At 50.5% G+C, this 20,411-nt stretch overlaps 2 protein-coding genes across 5 annotated transcripts in view; one reads left to right on the top strand and one right to left on the bottom strand.

Annotated features, from left to right (window-relative positions):
* LOC116947735 (calpain-9-like) overlaps positions 1–10,451 on the top strand; it is a 41,014-nt gene extending 30,563 nt beyond the window's left edge. For all 4 annotated transcript variants that reach the window (XM_032963790.2, XM_032963789.2, XM_032963787.2 and 1 more), the window contains 8 exons: positions 296–370; positions 1,633–1,690; positions 1,884–1,948; positions 2,667–2,735; positions 3,719–3,797; positions 4,825–4,941; positions 5,617–5,675; positions 8,555–10,451. In XM_032963790.2, coding sequence (XP_032819681.1) covers positions 296–370; positions 1,633–1,690; positions 1,884–1,948; positions 2,667–2,735; positions 3,719–3,797; positions 4,825–4,941; positions 5,617–5,675; positions 8,555–8,581 — 549 coding nt within the window. In that variant the 3' untranslated portion in view covers positions 8,582–10,451. The remainder of the gene's footprint in view (positions 1–295; positions 371–1,632; positions 1,691–1,883; positions 1,949–2,666; positions 2,736–3,718; positions 3,798–4,824; positions 4,942–5,616; positions 5,676–8,554) is intronic.
* Positions 10,452–10,503: 52 nt separating this feature from the next.
* The window catches only part of LOC116947734 (glycogen phosphorylase, brain form-like), a 32,013-nt gene continuing 22,105 nt past the window's right edge, over positions 10,504–20,411 (bottom strand). Inside the window, exons 14-20 of the mRNA XM_032963786.2 lie at positions 20,232–20,379; positions 19,707–19,765; positions 19,231–19,372; positions 17,478–17,685; positions 16,780–16,914; positions 15,327–15,393; positions 10,504–14,725 (exon numbers count right to left, since the gene is read on the bottom strand). Of these exons, the coding sequence (XP_032819677.1) occupies positions 14,477–14,725; positions 15,327–15,393; positions 16,780–16,914; positions 17,478–17,685; positions 19,231–19,372; positions 19,707–19,765; positions 20,232–20,379 (1,008 nt within the window). The 3' untranslated portion in view covers positions 10,504–14,476. The remainder of the gene's footprint in view (positions 14,726–15,326; positions 15,394–16,779; positions 16,915–17,477; positions 17,686–19,230; positions 19,373–19,706; positions 19,766–20,231; positions 20,380–20,411) is intronic.

Here is a 20,411-nt window from a genome sequence, read left to right as displayed (position 1 = left end):
AGTTCGATTCCTAGCCACGGCTAACACCAGTGGCGGGTGATATCTTAACCAGTGCTGGGCATCGCCAGCATGATGAAGTATGGTCAAACAATTCCCATGTCTGACATGGCTTGAGGAAGCTCCCTTCATCCAGGGGCTGTAACTGAAAAGGGCTGTAACTGAACGTCCAACCCATGCGTACAAAACTAATTGATCCACGTAATCAAGTGGTGTCCAGACACTGCGCTGTGTTACGTTATCACAAGTGCACAGTTAAAATCCGCTAAGTTTATAATCGCGATCTCATTTCCACCAGCCCGTGGTTCCCAAGCAGCCTGAGACGGAGGAAGACAAGCAGATCAAGAACGCCTTCAAAGTCCTCGCTGGAGATGTGAGTGCACTCCTGTGCCCCCTGTGCCCCCCCCCCCGTGCCCCTGCGTGTCCCTCCGTGCCCTCCGTGCCGTGTCTCTACTCGCTTGCACGGGGGTGCCCCGGCGCCAATCGCCCAGTCGGTTAGTTCTTCCGGACCCCACATGAGAGTGTCTGGTCCCCTGCCACTCCGGCTGATCGCTGGTGTACTGGCCAGATGTGCCCCGGTGTGGCCGAGGCAGTGTCACAGAGCGGATCTGGAAATGATACTCGATTAACTGTGGGGCTTGATCCATGAACTCACGAGGCTGGAGCAAAATAAAAAAAAGAAAAATCCCCAAACAATCAAAAAGAAATTGGCTTCCACACCGTATTTCACCGCCTCGTTCACCGCTCCAGAGTGGGGACATCACTGCAGGTGGTGGGCGCGTCCCGGAATTCAATTTTGTTCACCCGGGAAAGCCTGTTCGGTGGGGGTGGAGCTGATACGCTCACTCTTCTTGAGTGAAAGTCTTTTAATGAGGGATGGCATATTTGGTGACGATCTGTCCAGGCAGTGCTACTCACCCGTTCCTTGAGCGTGCGATGTCATCATTCGTCGTCGTAAGACTACCATGTGTCTGGGAGGCTCAACCAGGACACGCGGTGAACTGGCAGCGCCTCATGCATGGTCGTGCTATCCGACCTGCGGTCCTAATCAGCAGGTATAAGAATTCAAAAACCCAGTAAGAGGTTGGCTTAGCTGTTCATCCCTCTGCAGTCAACAAATTTTAAGTACCACTGTGTGGGATTTAAATTTGATTTTTTTTCCAGCACGGCCTGAAGGCTGTAAGTAGAAAATGAACATCTTTTCTATTTGAAATGTGAACGAACTGACGGATCGGGTTCTACGATATAGCAAGGATCCATACTCTTCGGTTCTATTCAGTAAAGTCACCTGATGAAGGCCACTTGTGTTGTGGCCGAAACGTCGTGAGAATTTTATTGTGTTTATTTTATTTTATTATTTTATTGTCATTCTACGTGACTTTACCGAAAGAACCAAAGAAGAGCAAAGTCACGTAGGTAAAAAAAATTAAACAACAAAAATCACGACGTTTCGGCCACAACACAAGTGGCTACACGGGGCACCTTTGACGTTTCGGCCACAACACAAGTGGCTACACTGGGCACCTTTGTCGTGATTTTTGTTGTTTTATTTTTTTTTTACCTACGTGACTTTACCAGAATAGAACCAAAGAGTATTCTACTATGTAATTTTCAATTTTTTTTGTTCTTCTTCAGGACATGGAGATCAGCGCCATCGAGCTTCAGCGAATCCTGAATAAGATCGTCATGAAACGTACGGACGGAATGCCGGCCGCTCGCTCGCACGCGCACGCACGCACGCTTACTCTCGCATCAACGTTTAGTGACTGCAGTGGCTGTGTGTGGTGCGTGTGTGGGGAATCGTGATGCATGATTATTGTGTGACAAAGCGTTAAAGGCTATACGGGGGGGGGATCTTTGTCTTTGCGTGTGTGGATGCTGAACAGACCCTTCACTGAAGACAAAGGGCTTCAGCATTGACACTTGCCGTGGGATCGTGGCACTTCTGGACGTATCCCCACCTCCCAGCAACCCCCCCCCCCCACCACCCTCCCACACTCTCTCCAGCGATCGTTTGCAAAGGTCAAACGCGTCGGATTTTCTCGTTGATCATTGGGTTACGCACCGTCGTAATGATCTGGCCAATTTTTTTTTTAAATATCTATAAAAAACAAAACTTGGTCCTTACCTGGGATTTTACATACAGATGTACACCTGTGTCAATCCACTGCTGGATGAAGGACTCCCCACACGGTGCGGGTCATTGGGGCTATTTGACCATACGTCACCACGCTGGCCGACATGTGTTGGCGAAGGTGGTTTACACACAAGTGATAATAATAATAATACAAATAGTAATTTGTTTCTGGCAGACTGTGTGTTCCTTTACGCTGGGGCACCCCAGAGCGGTTTACACGCCACTAGCCGCTGACATTAAGATCTCGTCTAAAACTTGATAAAGGGCGCCCCCTGCTGGCAGCTCTCCACCTGCGCGTGACACACGATGTGACCCAGAACCTGGCCTTACGAACGGGCACTGGGTTTGCCACAAGTAGAGGGGGGATATGACTCTGCCACGTGTGCCCCCAACTTCGTAAGTTAACAACATAATAATAATAGCAATAATACAACGTGCGAAGCTCGCGCGCGCACGCACGCACGCGTTTGTCTTTACACCCCCCCCCGGTCGGTTTGTCCCGTCGATGAACTTTAACCCCAGCGCGCTGCAGAAAGACGGCAGTGGCAAGCTGGGTTACGAGGAGTTCAAGTACCTGTGGTTTAAGATCAAGAAGTGGGTGGTGAGTTCCGTTTGCTTGCTGCTGCTGCTGCTGCTGCAGCACCTCCGCCACCAGCTCCCCCGTGCGCTCACCTGACCCAACCAAAGTGTTCGGATGTGGTTGTGGAGCGTTGAAGGAAGTCGAGTATATAGTTAAATGGGACGTTTTTTCGTTTTTTCAGTAAGGTTCACGCCGGTTGGCTTTCCAGACCGACGTTTATCAAGCAGGATTTGTTTAAGCAGGGAGAGTCTTGCACTGGTTTTCGTCCTGCGGGGTCTTGTCAGCAGTCGGGCTCGTTAAAATACTACTGGGTCACCGGATGTTATTGGTGACCGCACTCCCTCTGAAAGTTCGAGTCTCCTTCGTTTAACGCAAAAAATTCAACATTGTATGTAAAGAAAAAAACATTACGTGCTGTTGTGTGGACCATTGTGAGTAAACCTCTGATTTTAATAATGTCCTTCTTTAGGCGCACTGTTTGTTTATAAATGTAGTTCAGTTTTGTAAACTCCCTCCAGCCTGCTCTCATCTTGCCTTGATATCGTTCCAATTCTGGACCCCTTTTAAAAACTGTTGTGCCTTCGACGGACATCGTGTTACTTGTTTAGGAATCTTTCTGCGTGTGACTTTTGTCTTGAGCCCCCACATTCTACACTCTCCTTTATCAATTCTTCAATCGCTAGAAAGCACGTGGATCCATGCACAGGTGACCTTCATGCATATTCCATCCGTTTTGGGGTGGAGCAGGTGGCGCGGTGGTTCGATAATTGCGCTATAAACCCGGCGACCAGAGTTAGATCCCCAGGCACCGGTCCTGGGGGCGACCGCCAGCACCAAAACCCACACTGACCGGCAGCAAGAGAGGCCTCGATAAGTAAAGGGTTGCTATACGCCGCTAAGCTCGCGAATTTGATTTGGATCGAGCGACGAACCGGTGCGTCCGTCGTTGCGCCTCCAAGTGGTGTCTCAATGCGACACGTCTCTTGTGCCCCGCCGCCCGGCAGGACATCTACAAGGAGTTCGACACCGACCGCTCGGGCACGATGGCCTCGTACGAGATGAGGTCTGCCATCGAGGCTGCAGGTAAATCTCACTGTCGCGTCGGCTGCGGGTTGTTTTTGAGGTGCCGGTTATAATGTAAAGGGGTCATCGCGGCTGGGAGTGGCGGGGGGGGGGGGGTGGAGGATTAACCTCTGACCGGAGATTTTCCGTGTCTGTGGTTCACCTGGAGTTACGGTAGCCGCAACTGTACCGGATGCGGTGTGCCGGGTGTTAACAGAAATGTTTTCTGGGGTCGCCGACCGGGACGGTTAAATGTGGCTGAAATGAAGCTCTGCTTCACGGTTATTAAATGTAGACTGGAGAAATCTGATGAGCTATGAAGCTCTTTCACACATGTCCAGTATGACCGCTGAATGCCGTGATGATGACGACGACGATGGTGACGATGCGTGAGAGCAATTTTTTCATCAACTATTGCCAGAAGTCGTTGCTGGCAATAATTTCCGTGCTATTTTTTGTCGTTAGAAAGTGTTGTAGCCCAAATTGTGAACACATCTGTTTGCTGTGCCCCCTGGTGAGAAACTGAGATTTGCAACTTCCAATGGGATCGCAGATATTTGGTCACGTGACAACCCGAGGTCGTGTGCTCTCTAGACCAATCATAGTTATCGAACATGCCTCATGAACAAAACTCTGTTTTCAATGGCTAGACAGCACTCCACTCGGTCTACTCCACAGCTACAGCTGGTTGCCATCGTAATCCATAGTAAATGCGTTGCTGGCAAAGGGGCCCCACGGTGGCAAGATATTGTTTCGCTCGTCTGATATGCAGAAGGTCGTGGGTTCGATCCCGATCCTGACGCCAGTATATTTAGAGGTTGCGTGTTCTCCTCGTGGTCGTGTGGATTTTTGTCTCCGAGCCCTCCCATGCGTTTTAAAGTATTTGGCCGCTATACATTTCCACATCATAATCCACTTCCACTCACCACGAGTGTTAACCAGGGCGGCCTCGGGGCCTGAACCGCGAACTCGCGCAACAAGCGTGGCTGTGTCACCCCCCTCCTCTGTTGCATGTGTTCGCTGGCAACACGATCACTTTGCCCGCCAGGTTTCAAGCTTACCACGATGTTGCACGAGCTAGTCACCATGAGATACGCGGACGAGAATTTGGAGATCAACTTCGACGGCTACGTGGCCTGCCTCACGCGACTCGAGTCCATGTTCAGTAAGACTCCCGCCGCGCCATCACTGTTCAGCTCTGAGCGAACAGTCTGAACGGGCGCACGCACTCACTCACGGACGTGCAGACAGAAGGTTTAAAAAAAAAAAGATTTAATCAAGGTTCAGTGCCCACTGAGACCGGGTACAAAGTAGATCTTATAAATAGCAGAAATACAACCGTTGAATACGGTGCAAAATACAATCTGTATTTTATGTACAATTATGTGTACGGGAATTTTTGGACAAGGGCCTCTGTGCCACCATGCAGGTCATGGGAGTTGTTTGACCAAACTCTCCCTGCAGGGTGGTGAAGGCGGGGAGCATTGACACTGGAGCATAGTACAGTAGAACAATGGAATTTGCTGCACTGGTGCCTACTGACAACATAGGTTGGAATTTTATACGGGCGTTTTAACTTTTTAATCCTGCTCTTTTCTGCTCCGTGTCGCACGCAAACTTTTGAATACACGAGGCTCTGTGCTTCTTGCCCCAAACGAAACTGACGTGTATTCATTCCATCCAATGCATTCGTCCACCAGCCAATGGGGGCTTCCGGTCCAATAGTTTCTCCCGCAGCATTTCTGTACACAGCAATAATCCCCTGGGTTGGGTTCGACTTTTGTGGGTCTCGTCAGCAGGGGTCCCAGCTTGTGTTTTTTGTTTCGCTTGTTTTAAACAGGAATCTTTGCTGCCTTTGACAAGAAAGGGACGGGCATGATCAACCTGGGCCTGAATGAGGTAAAACGATTCGGAGTGTTTGTGTTCATCGTGCCTGGAATTTGTTGAACATTTTGCTATTTTATCTCAAAAGAAAATGTAAATTGCAACGCTTTACAAGTGGCAATGAAGTTATTTCCGTGCACATGTGAGAGAGAGGTGGATGCTGGGACACTCAGTGGTTCATAATGGCCATGTCAGCCCCGGAATGATGTGGTGGGTGTGAAAATTTGAACCCGACTGGAATTATTTATTCATATTTTTTTCCAATATTTATTTGACTCGCAGATAAATCCTTAGACTAAGAGAGGTCCCACAGGCACGTACAGAAACCCACAGGTACGCTCAGAGACACGCAGATCGGGAGACGAGGTTTTTTAGGAGGCACCTTCTTTATTAACACCTTCACAGGTTCACCAGTTCGCCCTCGCGCTCTCCCTAGTCGTCTAGCCCAGCCTAAACACAACCCTGACCCTGTAACGCCGATGGCGCCGACCGCGACGGCCAACAACTACCCGGCCGAGCAGTATCTAGCGAAGACGGCGGCGACGAAGGCGGAGAAGATGACGAGACGAGTTTACTCCCCATAACCGGCAGCCACCAGTTCCCGCTCTCAGCTGCTTTGATGCTACCCAGCGCGGCCTGGCTCCCTCCTGGCCGCGCCTCCCTTCTCGAACCCACTGGCGGGTTCCAGGGGCTTCCGGATGTGGTCTTCCATGACACCTTGCCCCAGTTCCTCCGCCCTGCTGACACACCCGCGTAATACGCTCACCGGCATGTGCACTGCTCGTCCACCGCAGTTGTCCACAGAAGCAACCAATCAATCAGATTCCAAACTCTCCACCATGGCCAAGACCAAAGAGCTCTCCAAGGATGTCAGGGACAAGATTGTAGGCCTACACAAGGCTGGAATGGGCTACAAGACCATTGCCAAGGAGCTTGGTGAGAAGGTGACAACAGTTGGTGCGATTATTCGCAAAATGGTAGAAACACAAAAGAACTGTCAATCTCCCTCGGCCTGCAGCTCCATGCAAGATCTCACCTCGTGGAGTTGCAATGAGCATGAGAACGGTGAGGAATCAGCCCAGAACTACACGGGAGGATCTTGTCAATGATCTCAAGGCACCTGGGACCATAGTCACCAAGAAAACAATTGGTAACACACTACGCCATGAAGGGCTGAAATCCTGCAGCGCCCGCAAGGTCCCCCTGCTCAAGAAATCACATATACATGCCCGTCTGAAGTTTTCCAATGAACATCTGAATGATTCAGAGGACAACTGGTTGAAAGTGTTGTGGTCAGATGAGACCAAAATGGAGCTCTTTGGCATCAACTCAACTCGCCGTGTTTGGAAGAGGAGGAATGCTGCCTATGACCCCAAGAACATCATCCCCACCGTCAAACATGGAGGTGGAAACATTATGCTTTGGGGGTGTTTTTCTGCTAAGGGGACAGGACAACTTCACCGCATCAAAGGGACGATGGACGGGGCCATGTACCGTCAAATCTTGGGTGAGAACCTCCTTCCCTCAGCCAGGGCATTGCAAATGGGTCGTGGATGGTATTCCAGCATGAGAATGACCCAAAACACACGGCCAAGGCAACAAAGGAGTGGCTCAAGAAGAAGCACATTAAGGTCCTGGAGTGGCCTAGCCAGTCTCCAGACCTTAATCCCATAGAAAATCTGTAGGGGGGGCTGAAGGTTCGAGTTGCCAAACGTCAGCCTCGAAACCTTAATGACTTGGAGAAGATCTGCAAAGACGAGTGGGACAAAATCCCTCCTGAGATGTGTGCAAACCTGGTGGCCAACTACAAGAAACGTCTGACCTCTGTGATTGCCAACAAGGGTTTTGCCACCAAGTCCTAAGTCATGTTTTGCAGAGGGGTCAAATACTTATTTCCCTCATTAAAATGCAAATCAATTTATTAAATTTTTGACATGCGTTTTTCCGGATTTTTTTGTTATTCTGTCTCTCACTATTCAAATAGACTGATCATTTCTTTGTCAGTGGGCAAACGTACAAAACCAGCAGGGGATCAAATACTTGTTTCCCTCACTGTAGCTCTTTTTTTTTAATAAGCGAACTGGCCACAAATGATAGCTCGATTTAAGGAGCTTATGTGGAAATCTATAGCAGCCGAATACTCTAAAACACACGTTGATTCTAAATGTACAAGGAAAAACCAGAGGACCCGGACAAAAATCCACATAATTAAGGGGAGAACGTGCAAATACCAAATATGCAGGTGTCGGGCTCCGGATGGAACTCACGACCTCTTGTATACCAGGCTAGGGTGCTAACACCGCCACCAAAGTGTTCATAACTCCAATATCTTTGGTTCCTGACATCACAGGTTTTGCCGTCTAAAGGTGTCCTCTTGTATTGCAGGCTTGGTCATTTTACTCCAGTGTGTAATCTCTACAAATCACTCTTCTGCTTTTATTTCCTGGCTTAAAGCATAACTAGATTCTTCTCTAGATTTAATTCCACTCGACCGTATCCTGGGGTCTGTCTTTCGACGATTCACAAATAGATGTTTCGGTTCGTACACGTAATGATGAGGCCAAGCATGGGGCATAAGAGACCCTCCCGAACAACCAGCATAGCCAAATAAAATTGTCACCCGTTCGTTTCGTTCCCTGGCAAGTTGAACAACAATTATCACAACCAATTGGATCTAATTTTACGTTGCGCTTTGACGAAGGCCCATTGTCCGAAACGTCACCGATTTTATATATTTTTGTGAGGACAGTGTTGTTAACACATCAATGACATAATTTTAGCAATCTCTCTCGCTTGCTTCAATGAAAATATAACGTTCATCGAAGGAAAAATAGTAACCCCAAATGTGTCTTTCCCTCGTCCCTCCCGTGACCTTCTGACCCCTCTTCCCACAGTGGCTGCAGCTCACCTTGTACTCGTGAACGTCGCGCGCGAGTGGACGGGGGTGGTCGGCCAGAGCGGCACTCCCCGTAGCTGCAGCTTCGTCCAACGAGCAAACGACGTCGGGAGCCCAACCACGACTGGCACGCGGGGATGAGGGATTGGGTGGGGGGGGGGGCTTTTCCCACATGCATGTGCGCGCGCGCGTGGCATGGGTAGCTACGATGATGATGCTGACGACGCCGCCGACGACGACGATGATGATGACGTTCAGCTGCTTCTTTATATGCAATCCTACTGGCAGCTTTTGTTGGCTTTTGGTGTCGTGGTCATAATAATAAGATTAAGTGGAAGACTGGGAATTGGGAAAAGTTGTTTGTGGGGGATGCATGGTTGGAGCGGGGTGGGGGGGTGATGTGTTGTTGTGGGGGGGGGCACTGGAAAGAAACGTTTGTCGATCGCTGGAAGACAAGACCGATGGTACGAACATGAAAGTTCCCACGAGTGAACGTTTAAGACCTCCCGCAGCTCCGTGAGGCTGGTGCCTCCGTTGGCTTTACTACCCCCAACGAATGAATCTGCTGCGACAATGCTTGCTTTTTGTTTGTGCAGGATTTAGCTGGGGAGGGGGGGGAAGAGACGTTTTGGTGGCCCAATTTGGCCCCATGGTTGTAAGCAAAACGACCCGGATAGCCAATTTTCTTCTTGCAGTGCAATTTGTTTTGCCATTGGAACAATCATGTGCCTTGCTGCCACCTTTGTGTTGGATGGTCACCCATCCTTGCACTAAGACGGTTCAAATATTAACAGCATGCAGCACTACTTGGGTTGGGCAGTGCACCAAAATCTGTTGCTGTACTGTACTTCAATGCTCTCCCCGCCTTCACCAACCCGCACCAACCAGCGTGGCAAAGTACAGCCATAACCTCCCGCCCTCCACGACTCGCACTGTGTGGGGCTGCCCTCATCCAGCAGTGGATTGCACGTGCTTTCTTGCATGGGCGTGACTCTCCAAGGAACTGTACCATTTTACCCTGGGGGTGGGGGGGGGTGAGAGGAGCTCAAAGCTGAATGACCTGCAACTGAAATTCCCTCCCCTCCAGTTGGTCCAAGCCAAGGTCTGTTACTCAGGGCAGAGGCCTTGGGAATTCTCAGTAAGTTAAGTTCCGTCTGGTGCTACGTTGCCAAAGTGAATCGACGGGGTTGGTCGATGGTGTCACTTTGGAGATTCATATTTTTTGTGGGTGTTTTTGTTCATCTTAAGGGATTTTTTTTTTGGTTTGGCACCTTGTCAGTATTGTAGGAAATCAAGTTGCCAAACTTTCACTCAGTGGGGGGAAAATAACTGGAGAACTTTCATAATCCATGAATCAGCATTTTCTAATCACTTTCATAAACCATTGTCATTCAGGGCTTAATCTCTCACTCCATCGTGTTCGTTACACTGCTCAGCTGGCTTGGCGTATGTATTAGCCGCATAAGGCACTAACCACAGGAATGCAAGGCATGCCTGATCCTATATTATTTTACCCTATATCAATCCCTATAATCCTATGAATAGGTTGGTTTGAGGACAAAATAAGCCAAGATGGATGTGGGCAAGTCAAAATAATTCCTGGTAGTGTTCCTTTCCGGATCATTCCGGCAGAAATCAACCACTGGTGGTGCTTTACAGTGGGCATTTCCTCTTGACGGCATTACGAATCAACGCAGAGTACTTATGGCTGGTTCATCTATCCAGCAGGGTGCAGCCAGTGAGCAGAACCAAAGGCTCGGACCGGATCTCCATTCCTCATGGAATGGAGTTGGGGTTACCAGGTTCAGCTTCTTGACAAGGCATTGTTCAGGACCGTGTTACCCACTCTGTTCGTCCTCCTGTTTGGGTTGAAATTAAATGAATGATAGATACAACTACTGAGTGGACGTCCGTTTTGTTGACAAGAAGACGACGCAGGGGAACGTGTGCCTTGAATCTTTGCTTGGTTTAATTCGAGAGTCAAAGGTGCTCCCCACTTACATATCGGAGTTAATGTAACAGAAATAATAACAGAGAACCCAAAAGGAATTGTATAAAACACCATTTAACATTTGAAAACAACAGGTCAATATCTAGGTGGACTACAAAGCCAGCAAACCAGAGTTTGGCTCACACTGGACTGATAACTTCCATGACCAACGAGGTGCAAGGAGGCCTTCGTCCCAAAGATGGATGAACAAAGAGGCTATAAAATACTCCAGTATTTCATGACAAAAGTTACAATCTTATACTTTGCGAATGCTCAGTATATAAAATACTACTGCTATGTATGAGATTATATATAAAGTTAAACTCCTTTTGTGATTAAGGCACAGACAGGTCCCAATTAGCTTCAGCACCAATCAGACCCGACCAGAGCAGTGACGAAAAAATGGACGAGAAATATAAAACGTTTACATTTTAAGACCCTCACACGCAACGCAAATCTCGACACCGCACCAATCTCAGCGCCGTACAATTTGACGCAATCAAAAGTCCCCACATTGTAAACTGGACAGTGGTGTGGCAGGCAATTGAAAGAAAATCTATCGGGGGAAAAAAAAAAGCTACAATTAGTTAAAGCAAGTAAAATGAGTGTATTGTTTTTTTCCCCTATTGTTGAAAATGTTAGAGCAACCTCGAGCAAAGAGCAGAATATCTCCCAATGTGCATCAGCATGAGTTTCTCATTCAAACAGCAACTGCAGGGGTTTCACAAAATTGCACCGGTTTCCAGGATCCACCGCCGCTGGTCCGCCGCCGTTCCAAGGTTACCGATATGCCTCCCGGCTCGAATATCAATTAAAGAGGTTTCGGGCGGCACACGCCTGATGATTATGAACAAAAAAAGCCGGTGGGGGGCCGTGAGGGCGAGCGTTTCCAAAAAAAACCCCTGGAGCAAAGGACACATTTTAGCGTGGAAGGCTTTGGCGTGAACTCACGAGCGGGCCGGGCCAGTGCAGGCAAACATCCGGAGGACGATGGAAAAAAAAAACAAACGCTAGAAAACTCCAGAGCAGAGTTTAAGATCATAAAACAAATGTTAAGACTCCTCACATTGGCAAAGAAATCAGGCTAGGAGGCAGGCAGGCCTGGTAAACGTTATCCTGGGGGAGTGATTGAGAAGTCATTTACTCGGCACAAAGGACAAAGATCCCCCGCCCTTAGACTTAGCAGACTGTTGGGCCAAGTGCTGTTAGCGAGCACCTCTATGCACAAGGGGGTTGGTGGCCAACACCAGGCTGAGTGCTGATGTTTACACATCGTGCAAAGTATCATTTTTGAGGCCAAGTCGACTTAGGGGAGGCTCAGGACTGGTAAAATAATTGTCAGATGGTGGGCGTGAGCGGGAATGGAACCTGGATCGCCGGGTTCGTAGCGCAGTGCGCTATCCACTGCACCACCACTCCTCACTAGGAGCATCACACACAGAAACCTAGACTGCATAACCAGCTGACTAACCTTTGGTACACCATGCCCAGAATGTGGTCCTGACATGAAGATTCAAGTCGTCTTGTAATGCTCTTATCTATAGAATAATCTGGAAGAGATTACTTTTTTTATTGCTAAAAATCAGGTTTTTCCCCAAGGAAACTCCAATTGCACTTTTTTTTACAGGTCCCTATTGTCCCGTTTCTTTACAACTTTGGTTGAAGTAAATTTTTATTATAAATTTACTTGAACAATAATCTCAACTCGCAACATACCACTGCGCAAGTGTTAGAACGACTCAAGAAGGCGCCAGGTGGAACCACAGATGGAGTAGGGAAGGCAGCAGCCACGCGGTGAGCCGGCACCAACAATTGCCCAAGCTCTGCGATCCTTTAACTTTTAAAGATGTTATTGGTCTTTACACATGGGAGGAAAACAGAGACCCTGAGAAAATCCACGCGTGCGAGGGTGCAACACTATCCCATACAGCCCTAATAATGAGGGTGGGAAGGACATTTTTAAGTTTGCGCTCACTGCTCGACTAGCTCAAATCAGACTGCAACTCGATCTGATTTTCAGCGAATCGCATTGCCCGGGGAAAAGAACCCCAACTCCACATTCTCACGTGAAGCTGGGCTGCTCAGTGGCTTCACACACGCACACAACCGCCATTCGGCACTAAGTAGAGGTAACATCACCACGGCGCTTGTGCCAGGCCATCTGCACATTAAGGCCACATGAAGTGTCAAACTCCCGCTGGCAGGAGGTCATAGGACAGACCCAGGTGCCATGGGTTGCCCGACTGAGATGACTGGCTGATCCACCACCTGTGCCCCTTACTGTGTCAACTTGCTGTGCTAAAGCCATCCGGCATTCCACTCGTTGTTGTGAGCGTCGCTCCTCTGACCTCCGTTGTTGTTGGAGGGCGACTGCCTCCAACTGCCCAGTAGTGTCATTCACGAGCCTCCTCCACAGAGGGCGATTTTGATTCCACTAGTACCAGTCATCAGCAAGTCCACTCAGCTCCACATCCTCCTGTATCAAATCACTCCATCTCTTCTCTACCCTGTGCCGCGCCTGTTTAGCCCCCTCTATCTGGCTGAACAAAAGCTGCTTAGGCATGCGGTGGCCGGGTACGCGGGCTACATGACCCAGTCAACGCAGCCTTGCCTGCCGAAAGAGCTCACGCACACGCACTAAGTGTTGCCATCACCGCCACGAACAACGACGACATCCTCGTCATATCTTATCCAGTTTTTGAATGGCCTGGTAGCACCCACCATCGTTTGCCGGCGGGTGCATCTCTCCTCCGGATGGTGTCGGACAGAAGCTTCCGGAATGGCCCTCTCACCACCACTTCTGCTAGCGGAAGGGCCTCCCCCCTCTCCAGTGGGTACATTGGCCTACTCCTCCACACTAGGCAGACGTCTTGGAAAGGGTGGAACACGTTACCCGCCGAAATCGACGGACCGGCCGGTACTGCTATAACTCTAGCGAGTGCTGCCAGTGGGGTTAGTGCTTGCTTGGCTTTCTGGTCGGGCTTGGCAACACACGGTGTTTCCTCCGTACTCCAACTTGGGGTAGCGGCTGCCTCTGCACAACGCCAGTGGACTGTAAGGAGGGCCGGGGTCAATCGTGCGAGGTTCTGTGAAGTCAGCCAGACTCGAAGGGAAGGGACCACACCCACCCCTAGCTGGGGGGCCCGGGGGCAGGGTGGGTGCCGACTTTAGTGGTTGAGCTCCATGCAAGGTGGGGCGTTCAGAGTTTGAGAGGGATACGTGCGAGCTGATGTGTAGTTCTGTACGACGGGAGGCAGAGTTAAGCCCTCTGCTAGAGTGGGAACCAATCAGAAGTGGTGCGGCACTCCAGTAAACTGCACTCCGCGGCCTGGTCGGCTAACCACCGTTACCAAATGATTAAACCCTGCACTCCATAACAGCTATTTTTATCCAGGGAATCCTCACCGAGTCGGACCCTTTTATTCCGGAGGGTTCTGCATTGGGTGCACCCCACCATATTCCCGAGACGTCAGTACAGTGTTGGAAGAGTAGGCCAAATGCCCTCTTGGAGATGGGCTGTCCACAGCTCTCCCGCCCGCAGTGGTACGAGCGAGCTATTGAAGAGGCTGCACCTTACATCTCTTTTTTAAAACATCTTCACCTGCAATCTTGATTTGAAGCTTTCGTGACTACAGGAATCCATACTCTTTGGTTCTTTAGGTCAAGTCACGTAGAAAAATTCCACCTGAGGACGATCGCTTGTGTGGCGATCGAAACGCCGTGATCTATTATTATTTTTCTACGTGACTTTACCGAAAGAACCAAAGAGTATCTTTCACCTGCAACCTTCACGACGCCCTTCCTTCCCAGCGAGCGCCGCGTGGCTCACCGCCCCAGGGCCGGTGACGCTCCCCGCTCAGCCCGGACCCAAGCGCCGTCTCTCCCCGCCCTCCTCCACACGGCGCAGCACGGGCGGGGCGGGCCCTTTGTTTAGTAGTCGCTGATGGCACGCACTAGCTCCTTGTGCGAACGCGGCAGTGGCGGCGCCGTTTTGGCTGCTGTGGCTGCTGTGGCTGCTGTGTGGCCCTCCTCGCGGGGCTTGCTCGGCGGAGGGATCTTGACGCGGGAAGGCTCGACGCCCCAGATTTCGCGCGCGTACTCCGCGATCGTGCGGTCGCTCGAGAACTTTCCGGACGCGGCGATGTTGCGGATGACCTTGATCGTCCACTCGCGGGGGTTCTATGCGCAGCGGGTGGGGTCAGGAGGGGAGGGGTAAGTGGGCGGCGATGGCGTTGTCATCGTCATCACTGAGTGTTTTATCCCGCGCGCCCTCGCCCATGCTGTATATCTCGGGGTAGTCTAACCATGGGGGACCCCCCCCCGGGGTCCCCCCCCCCCGGTGGCAGCTGTCACTGTGCGCCACAAAGCGACCGTAGCACCGGCCTGCAATGGAGAAACAGTCTGCCACGTGGGGGACGATGTTACGACGTGGCTTTTCGCACGTAAGTAACTTTGCTAAATATTCATCAAATATATTGAAAATTTGGACCGTGAAACCAGCACACATGGCCCACTCCTCTTTGAAATAAAGAAACGGGATCTTTAATGTCCGCTGCTAAGTAAATGGCGGGTATTGCAGTATTAACCAGGGCGGCCGCTCTGTTCGAACTGCGAACCTCCGCAACGCTCACTCTCGCTCAACGCCCGTCAGCATGACGGTCCGACCCCTTATCATGACGAGCCATTGTCTATCCACTGCTGGATAAATAAAAACCTAGAGCAATAAATGAACAAAACCAACGTGAAGTAGAGTTTGTGAAGTCCACCGTAAACTGCTCACCTTGTAGAGCTCGCTGACTTTCTCCTGGCACTTGATGTAATCCTCAAAGTCCGCAAAAACTTTAAACCTGCGAACGTCATTCAAACGTCGACACTTAAAACATCGCAGCAGGCAGGTACGGCGGAACACATCGTGGCTGCAGGCGACATTGGATTACCGCACGGTAGCGCGGAGTGGAAGGGGGAGGCGGCATCGCCCGGATAAAACAAAGAGAAGGAGATGCAATAAACCGCAGGTAAAGTTAGGCGATAAGACGGATTTAGGGTTGAACTTCGCGGAAAGGGGGTGAACACGTACAACGCGTCAGTTTATATTGCACCTTCGAGTGATTGGTTCACTGGGCTGACGTGTTGTCTGCGGTCACGTGGGCGTTCACGTCACTCGGGGGGGGGGGGACCCAAGTCACAGACCCTTGACGAGTGAGGAGCAGCCAATAATATAAATGGGGCATTTTTTTTGTTGTTGTTGCAATATTTGAATTTGTTAATCCACAATCCGGATGAATCGAGGGTTGGCTGAAACTTTTGCAAGGTTGTTCCTTAAATGCTCGTAAGTTATGATGATTCGTGTCTTTGATAAAGAGCCACACTCCTTTATACAGGACCCTCTTATACACAATTAGCGACTCACATCACCACATCATAAAATGTCACCCCCGGTGGCACGTCCCTGTGCGGCAAAATGTGACTGCACCTGGCATGAAAGCGGGCATTAGTCTGCTGCCAGTAGGAGGCTATGAATGCTGCCGTGTACAATCCACATTACAGTAAACTGCGGCGTCATTTTTCAAATGTGGCAAAGTTGAATCCCGTGACGCTGGCACACGACGGCCTACTCGTTTCGGAAGCCGTCCGGGGATCTTTAGCATCCACTGCAGTCGAAACGGACGGCGCGCAGTATTTTACGATCAATACCACACCTCACTTTTTTTTTTTTACCAGGTAAGGCCGACTGAGCTATACAGCTCTTTTTCAGAAATCATAGCTTAACGGAAGTGGCGGCTTATAATGTGGCAATGTATAGCAGCCAAAAAAACTGGAGCACGTGGATAAAAATCTAAGCGACAACAATGAGAAAGACACCGCAAACTCTAAATACACAGGCGTCAGGGACGGGATCGAACTCACGACCTCCTGCATACCAGGCGAGGGAGTTAACATCTCCTAGCCACCGTGGCATGGGGGCGAGGGGCGGCAGAAAGGCAGAACCGCTGGTCAGTTTTTTTCCGTCGCATTTCCACGACGCATTGATATCGGCGCACTATCGATTCAACTTGAGAGCACATGCAAACTCCAGGATCGAACCCACGACCTCCCGCATACGATGCGAGGTAGTTAACATTTCGCCACCGTGGCGCCCCTAATTAACCAGGGCGGCCTGCCCGGTTCCAACTACGGACCCTCTGCCACAATCGACGGGCGCACCTCCCGGCGGGCCGTGCCGTCGCGAGTACCGGTCGTGGTGCATGAGCATGTTGACGACGTCCTCGAAGACGTGGGGATGCTTGGGGGAGAAGAAGCCGCTGCTGATCTGGTCGATCGCCTGCTGCAGCTCGGGCAGGCGCTCGTAGTAGTCGCGCGCGTTGTACCTGCGGCACCGGACGACGATGGCGGGGTCACGACAACGCCCACGCCTCAACCGAGAACCCCCCCTCCCCCCCCCCCCCACCACGGTGTTGCCTCTACCCCACCTGTCCCCACCCCCCAACTCCCTGATGTGCGCCCGCTGCTGCGGACGTACGTATGTATGTAGAGCTTCTTTCGCACCGTACGTAGCCGACCGTGCTGATCGGAGGTGCGGGGGAAGGACAATAAACTAAATTAAACAAATCACTATGCACTGCTGTGGAGCAGAGTGAGCCTTGCTAAACAAGTGCTTCGGGATGACTGGCTCTTACTGGCGAGAGCACTCCACGTAAAAACAACGCAAAAAAAGCAACACTGTGTACATACACGAACTCATCATGCGTTCTGACACCCTCGGTGTACAACTCGCTGGATGCGGCCACATTCATATTCAGCCAAGTTCAATCCGCTGACGGACGAGGTCATCCACCGAGCGGGCGCCTGCACGGGCGACATCGAGGCGCGTTCCCCAAACCCATTCCAAGCCCATTGCGTTGTCTTGTCGGACGACGACTCTCCCCCTCACCCCTTCTTGTCCATCGCCTCCACCTCGTCGACACGCATGCCGAAGATGAAGAGGTTCTCCTCTCCGGCCTCCTCCGCCATCTCCACGTTGGCGCCGTCCATGGTGCCGATGGTGAGCGCTCCGTTCAGCATGAACTTCATGTTGCCCGTGCCAGACGCCTCCGTGCCGGCCGTGGAAATTTGCTCCGAGAGGTCCGACGCCGGGATCACTGCGGGCGGCGGCGGAACGAGCGAGCGAGTGAGCGAGCGCCGCGGTTACGATCGAAACCGAGGAGGACGAGGAATTGCGAGCACGAGTCGTGGCCTCTGGATACGCGCCGCGGCCAACACGTGACGTAGCCGACAAGGTGGCACGTAGCGTAGTATCTGACAAGCCACGATTATGGGAATTCGCTGCTCTACGGGACGTCTATCAAAAAAACATTCCTTTGCCGATCTCGTTAAACAGTGTAAACAATCACACGAATTTCGGGCATCCCCGCGGCGGCTTTTGACTAGCCATAAAAGAAAGACGGTTACTGCATCGAGCGCTTTCAGATGCACTTCTGCAGCCGTCTGGAAAGCTCTTCCTTCTGATTTCAGGAAGCCACTGGAGCTATCCAGTTTTAAATCTACATTGAAAACTAATTTCTTTACAACTGCACTTCGTGTTTAGTTTGTTGCCCTTCGCCTGTACCTCCGATTAGCACGGTTGGTTACGTACGGTAACGAAAGACGTTAAATATACGTACCCTCAATTCGTTACATTTCCAGTATAAGTCAAAGGCTGAGAATGCCATTCTGATCTGTTCACACTTACAGGATGCCCCCTCCTCCTCTGCGTGTCTATGCCTTTACTATGACTCTATGTGCATTAACTGGAATTCGTGTTGAGTCATCGGAGAATATTGACGGATCATCGGTAAACTCAGTGCCGTTATATTCGTTGGGTCTTTCGGTAAAGCCACGTAAGATAGACAAGCTTGTTGCGATAGAAACGTCGTAGTTTTTTATTATTATTTTTTGTTATTTTCTTTGAGCCTATCTACGAGACTTTACCGAAAGACCCAAAGAATATTAATTCCTGCAGTCAGTGCCTTCAGTTTAACAGGCGTGACCTGGAAAAAAAATATTAACTTCTGAGTGGCACCCTAATGCACACGCACGTACTATTTTGAGCAGCAGAATGAATAAACCCAGGCCACCAAGAATTATGATTTAAAACAAAGCAAGAAAAATCGTGCATACACATGGATTATTGCATAGCACCTTCCAACGTGCGTTTTTCCTCGGAAGAATGTAACCATCAGCATGGAAGCCGATAAGAGGCTGCCAGGGATGATGTCAGCGCACAAATAATTTGCATATTCGCAAATAAATAAATTTCTCTGATCAATACGGGCAGTTTTCAACAGGGCACATGTTCCAATTATACCAACACCACTTTATACTCAAAAAGTTTCATCCAAGTTGGATTACTTTTACGGGAGGTACAGGCACTGTACCTCCCGTAAAAGCCCAAATCCAGCAAAACAGTTTCACTGAGGATCATGCGGCAGTTTGTAAACAATGATTCACCCCCACCCCCCCGTCCGTGGGATGAGCTGGCACCCAGCTTGTTGTGACACGACCAGGAGGAGATTCTTTTTGAAGGAGAGGGAGAAGGCCGACTCTGGGAGTATAGCAAACGATGAGTGGCGAACGGTCTATGGACGACGACAGGCGGGCAAGAGAGGGTGGACGGATTGTCGCGGCCCACCGCGGAGAAGCCTCACCCTTCTCGGCGAGAGACACCTTGTAGTTCTCCAGGAAGATGACCTTGAGCCTGTCGCCCACAATGGGGTCGTTGTTCACCACATCGCCGATGGACGTCACCAGCTTGATGATCATCTTGGCCATGTGGTAGCCAGGGGCTGCCTGGACAGGACAGGGGAATGGGAATGACAGAGACAAGCGGCGTTACACCAACAAAATATTAAAATATAACATGACGCTTTGGACTGTCTGCCTCTATGGGTTTTTCCAGACCGCAAATATATGGAATGGGTACATCAAAAACAATTTTAAAAATAATGTTTAAGCATGCATTGCGTGACACTTTCCAAGATGCACTTTTTCTCGGAATTATTAGTGACAAGGAATCCGATGGATAGCTGTTGGGGGCAAAGCGCGTTTGCATATTTGGGAAAGTAAACTCCGAATGAGAGGCATCTTGCGATTGTTATGAACTACACTTCTCCTGAGCCGTTACCTTTCCCCCAATCAGGATGGTGCGGGCCACAAATCGCTTCGTTGGGTTTCTCTTGATGCCTATTATGGGAGGAGCCAAAAAAAAACACATTTGAAAACAATGGGTGGGTAGTTGAGCAAGTGGACAGGTGAGTAGGAGTGCAGGTTGGTAGGTGAGCGGGTGAGCAGGTGGACAGGTGAGTAGGTGTGCAGGTTGGTAGGTGAGCGGGTGAGCAGGTGGACAGGTGAGTAGGAGTGCAGGTTGGTAGGTGAGCGGGTGAGCAGGTGGACAGGTGAGTAGGTGTGCAGGTTGGTAGGTGAGCGGGTGAGCAGGTGGACAGGTGAGTAGGTGTGCAGGTTGGTAGGTGAGCGGGTGAGCAGATGGACAGGTGGACAGGTGAGTAGGTGTGCAGGTTGGTAGGTGAGCGGGTGAGCAGGTGGACAGGTGTGTGGGTGGCTTTGCAGGCTGGTTGATGTCTCACGGCTGTACAGCGTGACGACGCGTGAATGAGCGGGTTTGCGTGCGGTTGAGGCGTCGGTGTCTCACGGTTGTAGAGCGTGATGATGTGCAGGCAATTGAGCAGCTGGCGCTTGTACTCGTGGATTCGCTTGACGTGGACGTCAAACATCGAGTCGGGGTTCACTGCCACGCCGTATTGCTTCTCGAGCAACGCGGAGAACTTCAGCTTGTTCTCCTGCGCCGTCGCCACCACCGCCACAACGGGAT

This window comes from Petromyzon marinus, chromosome 31 (assembly GCF_048934315.1).
Source record: "Petromyzon marinus isolate PM22_M1 ecotype Great Lakes invasive population chromosome 31, UKy_Petmar_22M1.pri1.0, whole genome shotgun sequence".
In the NCBI taxonomy this organism is placed as follows: Eukaryota; Metazoa; Chordata; class Hyperoartia; order Petromyzontiformes; family Petromyzontidae; genus Petromyzon; species Petromyzon marinus.
The sequence above is the reverse complement of the archived record's forward strand: the minus strand, read 5'-3'. Positions and strand labels throughout refer to the sequence as shown.